Source organism: Colobus angolensis, unplaced genomic scaffold, assembly GCF_000951035.1.
Source record: "Colobus angolensis palliatus isolate OR3802 unplaced genomic scaffold, Cang.pa_1.0 Scaffold8, whole genome shotgun sequence".
Taxonomy (NCBI): domain Eukaryota; kingdom Metazoa; phylum Chordata; class Mammalia; order Primates; family Cercopithecidae; genus Colobus; species Colobus angolensis.
In genome coordinates, this window is record NW_012121820.1 from 1,909,521 (window position 1) to 1,923,588 (window position 14,068).

Below are 14,068 nucleotides of genomic sequence, written 5' to 3' on the forward strand. Positions count from 1 at the left end.
ATCTCCTGACCTCGTGATCCGCCTGTCTCGGCCTCCCAAAGTGCTGGGATTACAGGCTTGAGCCACCGCGCCCGGCCTTATTGGTCATTTCTATGTAGCCTTTGAAGAATGTCTTTTCGGTCTTCTGCCCATTTCTGAATTACTCTGTTTGGGGTTTTGTGTTGAGTTTTAGGAGTTCTCTACATATTCTAGATATTAATCCCTTATCAGATACATGATTTGCAAATGATTTCTCCCATTCTGTGGGTCATCTTTTTACTCTGATAGTGTCTTTTGGTGTACAAAATGTTTACATTTTCATGAAGTCCAGTTTGTCTATTTTCTTTTGTTGCCTGTGCCTTTGGTGTCATGTTTAAGAAATCGTTGTCAAATCTGATGTCATAAGGCTTTTGCCCTGTGTTTTCTTCTGACAGTTTTATAATTTTAGGTCTTACATTTAAGCCTTTGATCCACTTTGAGTTAATCTTTGTTGAAGATTGAGGTAAGGGCCCAACTTAATTCTTTTGCTGTGGATGTCGGTTTCCCAGCACCATCTGACTTTTAAACAACCAGGGCCACACAGATGGCATGGGAGAGTGTGTCATAGAGATCTCCTTCTGGAGTTGTTGATTAGACTTACTTTCCTCATGTGATATTCTACAGATTCAAAACCCTCCAAGGAGCCTGGGAGTCTTTCAGTGGGATAAATGCCTGCAGCAAGGGGACTTCTGCGTGCCAGCCTTCAGCCGCCTTTCCCAGGGAGGCTTAGCCCCTGGGGATGAAAATGAGCATGTGAACTATTATAGTTAGCACTTTGAGGACATCAGTGCCACCCATCCTTTCAGAACTGGTGAGAGGGGCCCAGTAGTTCCCCAGGAGTAGATGTGGGACTGATGGCATCAGGCATTACTGAACTTGCTGGAAATGTAGATTCTCAGGTCCCCTCCCAGACCCACTGAATCAGAAGCTTGGGACAGGGCCCAGCCATCTGTGTTTTAACAAGCCCTGCAAGGGATTCTGTTGCCCACTCAGGTCTGAGAACCACTGTACTACCCTACCCACGAAGCTGCCTGCCAGACTCCTGCATTAAAATCAGTGCAAAAACTCCTCCTCCCATTTAGCTGTCCTTGAGGAAGATGCCCCTTCTTGATTTACAGGCCTCGTCTCCACTGCCAAGCATGGGGCCCAGCACGGAGAGGGTGCAATAAATATTTGTCTTAAACTGCCACAAGTCTAAATAGCTGCTCCACTCTGCTGCGGTTGACTTAGGCCAGGATTCTGAGGGTGTAAGACCTGGTTTTCCCAGCATTGTCTCTGATGAAATGATTTTACCTATGGGCCATGTCACAGAGGCTGGTCCTGGGGACCCCTGGGGTTAAAATTACCCACTGTAAGAAAGCACTCAGGTTGAAGAGGCTGGCTTGGGTGCTTCTCACTTAACCAGGCCCAGCCCAGCATTCAGGGGACTTGATGACCACTTATTAGTATTTTTTATAATGATGGAAATTGGGCTTTTAGGCAGAACACAGTCAGCTTATGTTTAGTGAGCTCCCCCTATGCACATCCCTCCTGAATGCTCTGAAGTGTGCAAAGGGGTGGGAAGTGTACTGTGCCCTCCAAAAGTATAGACTCTACCTGAGCAGATAAGTCAAAGCACTAAGATGATGAGTCGACACACGTGGCCACTCAGCTGCCTCTTCCAGCCTGATCCTTTTCTAGTTGGATTTGAAAAAGCTGCCCACAGGTACATGCACGAGATGAGGCTACTCTAGGAAGACCCCTTGACAAGTAGCGATTTTTTGCTTAAACCCTTTTACCAGAATTTTAAAAATTTCTGCTGATCCTGCTGGAATGCAAAAGGTAACTGCAGCTCTTGGCAGAAGCACACTGACTATGTACCCTGCATGAGGCTTAGGTGCCCCCATTTGGGGTAAGGTCATGTAGAAGGGTTCTCAGGGCCAGTCACTCCTGCAGAGCATTGTCTCTGGAGGCCTGAGTAGGGTGGATGGAAGATGGGTCTCCCTGCAGTGACTGTTAGCCCCGGCCAGTGTGCAAAAGCAGAGGAGAATGAGTGTAGGGATGGTGAGGGTAGGAGGGGTGGCTCTAGGGTCAGCAGAGGAGGAAGCTCACCATTCCCTGGTGCCTGAGACAGGCCTGGTAGCCAAAAAGAGCCATGACTGTGCTGACTTGGAAGCCAGCTGGGCAGACAGACCCTGCTTACGGCCAGCAGCAGTGTTGGATTTTCTTTATCGACCTGCTGTCAGCCAGAGCTGGATTCAAATCAGGAGATGGTACCCACTGACTCAGAGTTTGTGCAAGAATAATAGAGAACTGAGAGTCCAGCTTGACACTTAAACACTTTTCACCTCAACTGACTATCCAGCCATTGGCTTATCCAATGTTGAACATGCATCAGAAAAGACTCAATTGAGAAGATACTTTGAGTGTTTTTTTTCTCCTTAATGTATCCTTTTTATAGACATTTTTCATTTTATCTGTAAATTTATTAAAGTAATTCTGTTCATCTTAGAAAAAATTTAAAATACAGGAAAATTTAGAGAATTTTTTAAAAAGTCCATATTCCTGCCACTTAAAGGCAGTCTTTGATATTATTTGAATATTTATTTCTAATGCTTTTTATATGCATATTTATATAGCTGTTATATATATAATTTTTTATTCTGCTTTTTTCCCTCACTATAATGAGCATTTTTCTACATGTCTTTGTAAACATGATTTCCATGGTTGATTAAAATTTGATGACATTATCACAATTATACATTCTCTAATTGATGAATATATTCTCATGTTTTACTTTTATAAATAATCCTGTGATGAAACTAGGCTTTTCTTTTTTTTTTTTTTGGGAGAGAACTGGACTGTTCATTTTATTAAAATTCCTCAGAATTTTAAAACAAACTGCATCCGTTACTGTTTACTGTGGCTAGATTTGTGAGAGCCATTTTCAAAACTTTAGCTTGTTTTATGGAACACAGATCAGTTTTACTGGTTTAAAATCTTACAAACTTATAGAATGGTGATTTAGTGTTAACTATATATAGAATCTCAATGAACCCTCATTCAAAATTGTGCCGCCTCCAGTGGTAACATTCATCCTGTGTGAAATATCTACTTTGTCTCATAGAGTGCTCTCCGGGGATGTACTGAAGTTTAAGAAATAGATACCCCAACTCTACAGAAAGGTTCCTGCCCAGTCCAATGTCCAGCTAACCTAGGAGCTTGAAGTCCTGGGGCTACCCAGGGACAGGAAATTAGAAGCATGTGGTGTGCAGGGCCCAGCCTCAGCACACTCTCCTGGGGCAGTTTCACCCCCACCCACCCACACATCCTCCCAAGACTTCAGTCCTCACCAACATACTGATCCATCTCTAGCCCCTAATTCCAACTGCTCACTGCACCATGGAGACTACAGCTGAACACATCTGAACCCTGAAACCCCATCTTGTCTCAATAGATGACACACATGTCACTCAAGCATCTAGACTTTCTTCCCACTTACTTCCCACATCCAAGTAGTCTCCAGGTCTTGACAATTCCACCTCCTAAATCTCTGCAGTTCATTCCCATCTCCCTCTGCTCCCTGCCATGGGCCATGCCACGTTGTACTGCAGCCAGATGGCCTATCTCCCCATGGAAACCAGGGAAACCCTTCTGAAGCTCTGTGATGACCAACTCACTGCTCTTTCCTGGATCCAGCTCCCTTCCCTGGGTTTTGGAATCTCTTGACCCCCGCCCCCTCTGCTCTGCCTTCTGCATGACAGCCTTTCCCCAGCAAGTCCTGCTTGTTCTCCTTCTCTGAGGCCTTTGTACCTGGAGACCTCTTGTCTGCCTTTTTCACATAGCTAGCTGCTCCTGTCTTTTAGCTGTTCAGACCTGTTCTGTTGCCTGAGTCAGTGGATGGCATTCTCCTGTGTTCCACAGTCACTCTGGATTCACTCGTGTCATGGTGTGTTCCAGGCCGCAGTGCCATGATCTGTACTTTAGTGTAATTGGTAGGTTCTAAGCAGGTGTTGTGCCTGCAGCACCTAGCACAGTGCCTGGCCTGAAGAAGGCAGATGATGAAGATTGGTGGGAGTGAGGGTCAGGGAATGGGATTCCCTTATTCTCCAACTGGAATGGCATAACATTTGAATGCATCAAAACTATGTCTTTCACACAAATTCATGTTTCCATTTATATGAGGTACCTAGAAGGGTCAAACTCAGAGACAGAAAGTAGAATGATGGTTGCAGCAGATGAGGAGCGGGGATAGGGAGTTAGTGTTTCATGGGGACAGAGTTTCAGCTGGGAAAAGTGAAAAAGTTCTGGAGATGGATAGTGCGGATGGTTGCACAACATAAATGGACTTAATGTCACTGAACTGTGCACGTAAAAATAGGTAAGATGGGGCCGGGCGTGTGGCTCACACCTGTAATCCCAGCGCTTTGGGAGGCCAAGGCGGGGGGATCATGAGGTCAGGAGATTGAGACCATCCTGGCTAACATGGTGAAACCCCATCTCTACTAGAAATACAAAAAAAGAAAGAAAAAAAAAAGCCAGGCATGGTGGTGGCCGCCTGTAGTTCCAGCTACTCGGGAGGCTGAGGCAGGAGAATGGCGTGAACCCAGGAGACGGAGCTTGCAGTGAGCCGAGATCTTGCCACTGCACTCCAGCCTGGGCAACAGAGCAAGACTCTGTCTAAAAAAATAGGTAAGATGGCTAATTTTGTGTGTTATATTTTTTACCACAATAAAGCATGCATATTCTTTTGGCACTGTTGACCAGAAAGGATGATGAGGAAATGGTAGTGAGCCTATGGGGGAGGAGAGGGGAGTGGAAAGGAGAGGTGATGTGTGGGGGACCCATGGGGTATGATTATGGGAGATGGTATCGAGGAATGTTTAGAGAATGGGATAAATAGAAATGTCACAGATGTGCCCTGGGCAGAAATCCTTGAAAAACAGCCAGAGCTTTCACCCAACCTGGCTCTCTTTGTCTTGAGGCACAATCTCACAGCTGAGTAGGGCCTGGGGTGGCTGTCAGCTCAGGCACCCAGCTGACAGCTGTCACTGAGCTCAGTTCTGGCCTGTCAAGGTTGGAGGAAACCTTAGCCACCAGCTGTTCTCACTCCCTTAAGCCACACCTGAGGAGGCTAAGGTTCCAGGACTGTGCAGTGTGCACCTTGAGCCAGGAGGGGACCGAGGGCTGTCTCCACACCCAGTGTTCCTCTAGCATGTGACGCTGGCTCTCCTGAGGATGACCTTGGCTGCCGGAAGATCACCCAGGCACTGAGGGGATCCTGAACTTCTGAACTTAGTAAATAGACTCACCAGAGACTTGGTGACTCATCAATGATCATTATTAATCACCTTATTTTGGGGCCTTCGTCATGTCTGCAGAGTTACTATCTCTGTGCATGGTTCTAAATCTTCTGGAAATCACCACATATATGGTGGAGTCATGGGGGCGCCCTGGACCAGGAGTCGGGAGCCCTGGCCATCTGTCCTAGGTCAGTCTCTAAACTTGCTGTGAACCTTCCCCTCCCTGGGCTCAGCTTCCTCACTCAGCAAATCAAGAGATTCATTCTCCCCAGCCATCTCCTAGTTCCATCATGCTATGGCTCTGTAACAAACATGCAACCAATGCATACTCATCCACATCTTTGGGTTTCCTTTGGGAAATTTTGAATCTCATATATCCCAGGGTCCTGCTGGCAGTTTGTGTGTGATCATCAGACTTCATCTCAAACACAAAGTTAAATGTACTACCCAGAAAATATAATGTTCCAAAGTTGAGTTCCAATAGCACATTCGATTCTGTATGTAGGTATTTTTCCTCTGCTGATGTTGACAGTTGGTGGCTTTCTATATGACCAAAACAACAAAACTATGTCCCTGGTGTATCTTCCAAGTCATTAGTCCAGGACAAAAATGATGCTCCCTGAAAAATGGGGAGCGAGGGGTTCTCTGGGCAAATAAAGTTAGGAAATCCTGCATTGTGTACCTTTTCTTGGAAAGCCACAAAGCATGTGAACATGTTTGGATTCTAGGAATTCCTGTGTTTACTATATGTCATTTAAAATTGTGAGCCCAGCATTTCCACAAGGAGGAGTTTCACAGCCAAACGTGTTTAGAAACATGAATACTGTTGAATCACTTCGGGGAACTGCCGCTCCTGAGGCATTGTGCAGGTGCTTCACGCTTGTGACTTGAAGTCATGAGTTCACATCCAGGTTCCAGCTTTGACTGCTTGCTGATGGCAGTCAGAACTTTCCATGTGTTTCAACGTTTAAAGAGGGAAGTTTCCCAGTGGACAAAAGAAGGAGAGGAGGGGAGGCCCACACAGGGAGAGGGCCTTAGGGCAGGGAGTAATGGCAGCGGCCCTTGGGCTGTCTTCCAGAGGCAAGAGCTGGAGTCAGAGAACAAAAAGCTGAAGAATGACCTGAATGAGCTGAGGAAAGCCGTGGCCGACCAAGCCATGCAGAATAACTCCAGCCACGGCTCCCCAGACAGCTACAGCCTCCTACTGAACCAGCTCAAGCTGGCCCACGAGGAGCTCGAGGTGCGCAAGGAGGAGGTGCTCATCCTCAGGACCCAGATCGTGAGCGCCGACCAGCGGCGACTCGCCGGCAGGAACGCGGTAACAAGATGGCGGCCCGTGGTGGGGCTGCTGAGGGGTGACCCTAGGTGATAAATTGGTGTTTTTTAAATATATCTTTACTCACGATGGCCTAAAACCTGAAAGAGCAGAGTCTCTCGCTGTGGGGTCTCCTCTAAAAAGGCAGAGCAAAAGACTTGCTGCCCTGTCAGCATGACCTTCCCTGGGGGATGCAGCTAGAAGCTTCTAGAATCTTCTGAAGTTAATATGAAGACGTTTAATAGGTAACCTCAGGTTGGCCTTTTCACCTCATACCCCTTGCTGTTTGCTTCCTGAAATGGAGAGAGTCCTTGGTCCCTCCCATTCCCCCAGGATGGCAAGTTCTGTTCACTGTATTTTCCTAATGTTCTCACTTCCTGGGACAGACTAGAGCCAGAGGATGGGGGCCGAGGCCACCTGGGTCACTCCATGGGGTCTAAAAGCCTGAGCCACTTCTGGGCATGAGCCTCAGGACGGCTGGGGTAAGCAGGTGCTGATGAGTGTGGAGGATTCCAGCCCAGCCAGGGTCTTCCTGTGTGCTCTGGACTTGGGTGCTCTCTCCTCCCAGGGGCACCTCCTGGCCATCTTCCCCCACTGCCCCACATGCAGCTCTGTCTCAGCCTGGCCTCGTCGTTCTGTGTCTCTTCCAAGATGACCTTTTGGAGTCATGTTCCTGGCCTGGGTTTGATTGTGGTTATCTCTGTTCTTCCAGGCCTTTCCCAAACATGTCTTTTCCCAAAGGCACATTTTTATACCTGTTTGTATATAAAGCCATTTTGTGGCAATTGTTTAACCAGAGTTATTTTTTTATCTGGGGATTTCTAGGAGCCGAACATTAATGCCAGATCAAGTTGGCCTAACAGTGAAAAGCATGTTGACCAAGAGGATGCCATTGAAGCCTATCATGGGGTCTGCCAGACAAACAGGTAAGGCTGCCGTGGTCAACTGTGCTGGACGAGGCCACAGAGAAGGGCCCTGCCCAGCCGAATCTGTTGGGGGTTTTCCTCAGGTGATGACCATGTGCTGAGCATCAGAGAATTATGTATTAGAGGACACGGAAAGACTGACTCAGTCCCCTGCCCTACTGTTAGCTCAGCAAGGCTCAAGCAACACAATCTCAGCATCTAGAGCCCAGGTCCCCTGAAAAGGATTAGGAACAGGGAGCTTCCCTGGGAGGATGACAGGAGTGGAATAGGAAGGTCTGGCTGAGAACAGCTTTTCTCCTTGAGAGGAAGCTAGCTGGGGTGGGAGCTGGCTAACTGACAGCGGAGGGCTGCTTAGCCACCTGCTGCAATGCCCTTCTCATGCATGCAATGTGTGTCACACATTGGGGGCCCATCCTCTGTCATTCAGAACAGATGGAACCCAAGCTGGGCACTCAGGGGTGGAATGGGAGCATTTCACCTCCACCGTCTTAGCCAAAATGAGATCTCCCTGGATGTGAGTTTAGCAACCACTGTCCCCTTGAAGATGAGCTGAGCCAGGGTTAAGGCAAGCAAGAGTGATTGTCTGAGGGCGGCAGCAGGGCCAAGCATTGTCAGCAGACAGAACGCAGACCCCCAAGGCAGAGTGCCTGAGAAGGCGCACTGCGGAGTCCACTCCTCACCGTTTAGTAGTGGTCGCATGACCAATAGGTGCCTCAGTCACCTCATCTGAACTGGGACAGCCATAGCAGCGCCCCTTCTGTGGCTCTGGGGAAGATGGCGTGAGCTCCTGTCATCCGTGTAAGGAACCTAGGACAGTGCCTGTCTGTGGTGCACACATGATGAGTGTTACTGCCATGATCGCCGTTGTTATTGTCTCTGCTTCCTCATGCCCCTTTGGGCACCTATAAAAATGGAGCTGGCTGACCGAGCATGGTGGCTCACACTTGTAATCTAAGCACTTTGGGAGACCGAGATGGGCAGATCACCTGAGGTCAGGAGTTTGAGACCAGCCTGGCCAATGTGGTGAAACCCTGTCTCTACTAAAAATACAAAAATTAGCCGGGCATAGTGACGGGTGCCTGTAATCCCAGCTACTTGGGAGGCTTAGGCAGGAGAATCACTCGAACCCAGGAGACAGAGGTTGCAGTGAGCTGGGATCATGCCATTGCACTCCAACCTGGGCAACAAGAGTGAAACTCTGTCTCAGAAAAAAAAGAAAAAGAAAAAGAAGAAAAAAAAAAAAAAGATGGAGCTGGTCTTTTCCCTGGCTACCTTTCTGTCTTACCTCAACTAGTAGAACGTTGATCATTAAGTACTTGTTCAAAATTGGTGAAAACAGCAAACATTTCCAAAAAATGTCACTAGGTGACACTGTGAGTGCAACTTTTAAGTTTTTTGCAAGAATGTCACAGAGTCACTGAAGACTTCTGGTGCTTTGATTACCAGATATTTTCATCCAGTTCCTCCTTCTGTAGAGGAGGAGGAGACTGAGACCCGGAGGGGTGGAACAGCTCAGGCCCGCAGGTGGCCTGTGCCTGAGTCAAGGTAGAATCCAGAAGGCCTGACTCAGGCTGGGGCGGCTTCCGGCCACTGAGTAGGTAGTCAGAAGTTGAAGGTGTTGTCGCAGGCTCCAGGAGGAAATTAAATGTATTTCAAGAGAAGTATAATTCTTTTCCCTAAGGGAGGGAGAGAAGGAATGCAGGTGACTCTCAGTGCTAAAACTGGAGTCAAGATTTAGTAATTTTTAATTATCTTGGGTTGAAGATAAGAAATGAGATGAATAAGAAAAAGCCCAGGTGATATTAAAGTAGAAAGGAAGAAGCACCGTGTGCTTGATCTGACAAACATTATGCATATCTCCCAATCTTCAGAGCCCTTCAGAATAAAAGTTGGCAGCCCCTTTTATTCATTTAGCGGTTGTCAGGGATCCAGATCCCAGTTTAGGTTTTCCCAGGGGCTGCTTAATACTCTGGATTTGTCTTCCTTTACAGCAATAATAATGATGGTGATAAAATAAGAATAGATTTTATTATATCTTAAAATAATTCTGTTCCCAGCAAGCCTGACATACAATAGGAAACTAATAGCCTGTGAAACTGAGTTAAGTACAGAAAAGGAGCCGGCTGCCCTGGGGAGCAGAGGCCTGAAGAGCCAGCTCCGCGGTGTGTGCTGCACCAGGTGCTGTGGAAGTGGCCTCGGTGGGTCTGCCCCTCTCCCAGTCTGGCCTTAGTTTTGGGAAGTGTTCATGATTGCTCCAAATCCCAGCATTGAGGGAGGAGAGCCGCCAGGCAGGCTGGCAGGGAACAGGGACCCAACTGGGACTCCATGGAGCCCACAGCAAGGGGATTCCCATTACCATGAGGGCCACCCTGGCAACTGGGGTGCTTTGGAGATAGACAGCTGCTCTACCTTTCCTGCCGTTTTCCTGTAATGGAGAGTTATACTGTTTAAATATAAATTATATCTACACATGTGTGATTTGTGGGGGACCATTTAGAATTTTGATGACATCTATCCTCTCCCTAGAACGAGTTACACTCATACGCTGAATTTTGCTTAGATTTCTGGGGGCTTCCGTCACATTCCCAGTCACAGCCCCTTTCAGCATTCATGATCCTCAAGTTCAGAACTTTGATCACTTGCTAACCTTCATAGTTTATAGAGTTTTGTTTTGGTCCCTACAACTGTGTCTTTTCCCTTGTTTTGAACTCTGGGGAGAGAAGCCATTGTTGAGGGTCTGCTCTGAGAGGAGCTGCAGGAATGCGGGTGGCACTTCTGCTTCCACAGAGCTTTCTCCTTTTATACCTCTGGGAACTAAGAGACACCAACATCATTATCACCATTTTATATATAGGAAGACGAAGGGGCAAGAGGGCTGTGAACATGAGCTGGGTGCTGGGCAGTTTGTCTTCTTTTCAGGGCTGTCTATGGGAGGAGGACTGTGCCTGGGCTGCACAGTTCTCTACTTTTACCTTTGTCCATAGGCACAAGTAAAAGGGTTAGGAAGGCACAAGTTGCTGCTGCCCTCAGACCAGCCTCACCTTGGGCGAACACTTAAAGTCACAGAGCTAGATAGGGGAAGGAGTGTGGCCAGGGCTCCGGTCTGGCTCCAAGAACAGTGCTTCTTTGATTCCTGTCCACTTCTACCCAAGCCTTACCAAGAGTGTAGAACTCCAAAGTGAGACTGGTGCGTTCCTGATGTCCCAGAAAACCTCCCAGCAGCTCCTCTCCACCCAGCAGGTCCCCGCCAAGACAGGAGGCCTCCAGGCTTTGCCACCTAGGCTTGGTCAGATGCAACTGGGGTTATTATTCACACACCCCCCATCCACACACCATGGGCCTATCCAGGGCAGTGGAGACTGTGTTTGACAGGGAACTGTGTACAATCTCAAGATTTGCTTGGAGCTGTTAGCTCATTTGACCTTGAGCCTCAGCTGCTGTGGGCTGCCTTGCTCAGAATGGCAAAGAAGGCAGGAAGAGCTGACTTCTGCCCAGCTCCTCCCCCAGAGGGCCCAGCTTTAACCAGTCCTAGCTAAGAGCTCTTGGCTTTTTTCCGGGAGGTGATCATTTCCTTATGTTTCCCAAAGTTCTGCTGGTCCTGAGTCAGCAGCACAGTTTGGGTCTCCTGTAATTTCATGGCTGGGTGGTATCGATCCACAAACTGTTCACCCTCATGTGGCCAGGCCTAAGGCCTCAGATGTTTCTCTGCTGTTCCTGGCGTTTGGGGTGTGCCTTCCATTTCCCAGAGGTCCCCAGGAATATGCTAGGAGGTCGAATAGAAAGCTTGGCTATAACTAAAGAAGTTAGGGTATCTGTGGAGCACACAGGGGGCTTTTTAGGACCGGGAAACCGACCATCTCTGAGCTGGCAGGAACCTTGTCTGTTTCCCCAGGGAGGCAGGTTCTTAGCTGTGTCAGGGCCATGGTTGGCAGATCCTGTTTTTCGATATCTTCACAGAGGCAAAGATTATTCTAGGCCTTGTCTAGTCTTCTATAAGATCTGGAAGAAACCTTTGCATAAGGTTAGTAATTAAAGATCTGGAAGAAACCTTTGCGATAATTCAGCAGATTGCTTTCACTTTACCCATAAAGAAAGAGGCCCAGGGCGTGGAGGTGATTAGCCCGGGCCACAGGCTCATTACAGGTGGGGCTGGGAGTTGCCCTGGGCTGCTAGCTTCTCCAGCCCGTTTCCTGGATGCCAAGCCTCACTGCCTCCTGTGGCTGGGAACCGACTGCAGCAAGTTAACTTATCTCTGTGTGGCACAGTGGCCTCTCTGTAAATATTTGTAGATTTATTAAGTGACATCAAGCACTTATCTTTTCAACAAAAATTCCCGAGCCAAGTAGTTTGGGTTTTTTCTTCTCCCACCAGGAAGTGGCGCTCCCTCCCTGAAAGTGGCCCATAGTGGCCTAAGTGGAGCTGGAGGATCTCCTCCAGGGATTCTCTCCTCTGGGAACCAATGGCTGAAGCAAGTTGGTTGACTGGTTTTTAATTTACTCGTGTGTCTGATTTCCTGAGCACTGTGGGCTGCCTGGGCTGCACAGTTCTCTACTTTTACCTTTGTCCATAGTGTCTGGCTTGTTACAGAATTAAGAATTCTGGGAGTGTGGCCCTGTGAGGCTGGTGGCCTGGGCATTAACGCTAACTTCCTTGTTGTATGAGTCAGCTTCGCGTGCCCCACCCTAGAGAGCTCTGCAGTCTGTAGCTCTATGGGGACGACAGAGGTGAGGTGACCCTTTCAGACAGGGCCCCAGCAGCCCCTCCCTGGGGGGTTGGAGAGCCGGAGGCTGGAAAGGAGCTTTAGTGCAAGGTCTGGAGATGCTGGGTCCTGGCACAGGAGTCAGTGTTTCTCTGGTGTGGGGAAGGAGGTGGGTGGAGCCCAGGATCCCTGCACTTGTTCCCTTTCAGCGCTGATGCTCTGTGCTTCTGGCGCTCCCCAAGAATCACTGCAGTGGTGCCCACAGTCCTCCAGGGAGCTGTGCCTTTGGGTTAAAGCACCAGCCATGAAAGGCCCTAGTAAAATGCAGGCACTAACACCTGAGAAGGGATGATGCTGAGTTATGAGTTTAGGATTTGTTAAAGTGCGTGTTGATGTTAATGATGGAGAGGTATAATGAGGCACGCCTGACCCCCACTTCCTATCATGGCCTGAAACAGTCTCTAGGGTTAAACGTTAAAAGAGCCCTGGCTGAGGAGGAAGTTCCTTCAGATGGTGGGGGGCCTTAGGATTTTACTTTTGGTTTACAGATGGTTTGCCCCCCGGGAATGAGGATGAGGGGATTATGGGTCCTCATTTCGGGCTGTATGAATGCAGTTCTTGCTCCATTATTCCTGCGTAGAAAGCTGGAATCTGGCCTGCAAGAGGAGTACTCCAGGACCAGAGGCTGTTAGGAGCAGGGAGGTGGGACAGAGTCCTGCTGGGGGCAGCAGGCCCCTACCTGCCCTCCCACCCAACCCTGCTGGCCCTTGAGTATCTCTGTGTGCCCAGGGCTGTGTGAGGTGAGGACGTCGGTGTAGGTGGAACATCGGACACACCTGCCCTCCAGGGGCTGCCCTTGCTGGCATGGGGCAGGCACTGGCTGACTTGGAGACAGCGAAAGACTTTGCATGGAGGGGTAAGGAGTCCTGCTTTCCCAAATTGACTAAAAGTGGTAACACACCCCAGTCCCAAGGTCAAGGGGAGACATCATTCAGTTCTCATCTAGGGCATCACAAAACTTGTTTTAGCTATTTGAGAAAGACCCTGCAAGGAGAGCTGGAGTTAAGATTAGTTAATACTTTTGTGTGCTTAAGGAGTCTCAGAAAGATCTGCATTGAAAAGCAGGTAATGTCTGCAGTCTCCTTCCTTACCCTGGTTGAGGCTGAAGTCCCCCAGGGGCTTCCCATGCTGCTCTGCAGGATGCAATGACTTCCCCCACCAGAGCCTGCTCATTGCCTGGCCTCCTCCACACACACATAGGGTCCTCTCCTCCCATCCCTTTGTGCATCTCTCCCTGTTCTTGTCGGAATCAGTCTGATTGAGGGAAGCACCATGTGTGAGGCTATGTGAATGCTTCTACTCGACCCTCACTGCTGCCTTGCTGCCATTTACAGAGCTGCCGAACAAGTTGGCCCTTTGCGGTCTCTGGGGCAGCATGCTTTCCTACCCGGGGTTATTAGCAGGCCCTACATGAGACCACATGAGCCCACTTCCAGACAGTACCAGAAACCAGAGGACTTGGGGGAGAGATGCTGTTTGCAGGTGACAGGAGAGGACGAAGGGAAAATGGGAGTTCTTGAGCCTTGCCTTTTTTAAATTTCCAAACCTTGGGTAGAATCTCCTCACTTTCCAGGACTCCCTGCCTGCCTGCCTCTTCCCTCTACACTGGACACCCTGTTTTTCTGTCCTTTGTTTCTAGCAAGACTGAGGATTGGGGATATTTAAATGAAGATGGAGAACTCGGCTTGGCCTACCAAGGCCTAAAGCAAGTCGCCAGGTGGAACATATTCCTTTCTTCCTGTGTCTGCTTTGTCTGTTGTGCCTGCTC

General features: G+C 48.7%; 1 protein-coding gene across 1 annotated transcript in view; it reads left to right on the plus strand.

Moving 5' to 3' along the window:
• The window catches only part of MYO5B (myosin VB), a 316,975-nt gene that overhangs the window by 268,714 nt on the left and 34,193 nt on the right, over window positions 1-14,068 (plus strand). Inside the window, exons 28-30 of the mRNA XM_011929181.1 lie at window positions 6,379-6,618; window positions 7,441-7,541; window positions 13,940-14,017. Coding sequence (XP_011784571.1) covers window positions 6,379-6,618; window positions 7,441-7,541; window positions 13,940-14,017 — 419 coding nt within the window. The remainder of the gene's footprint in view (window positions 1-6,378; window positions 6,619-7,440; window positions 7,542-13,939; window positions 14,018-14,068) is intronic.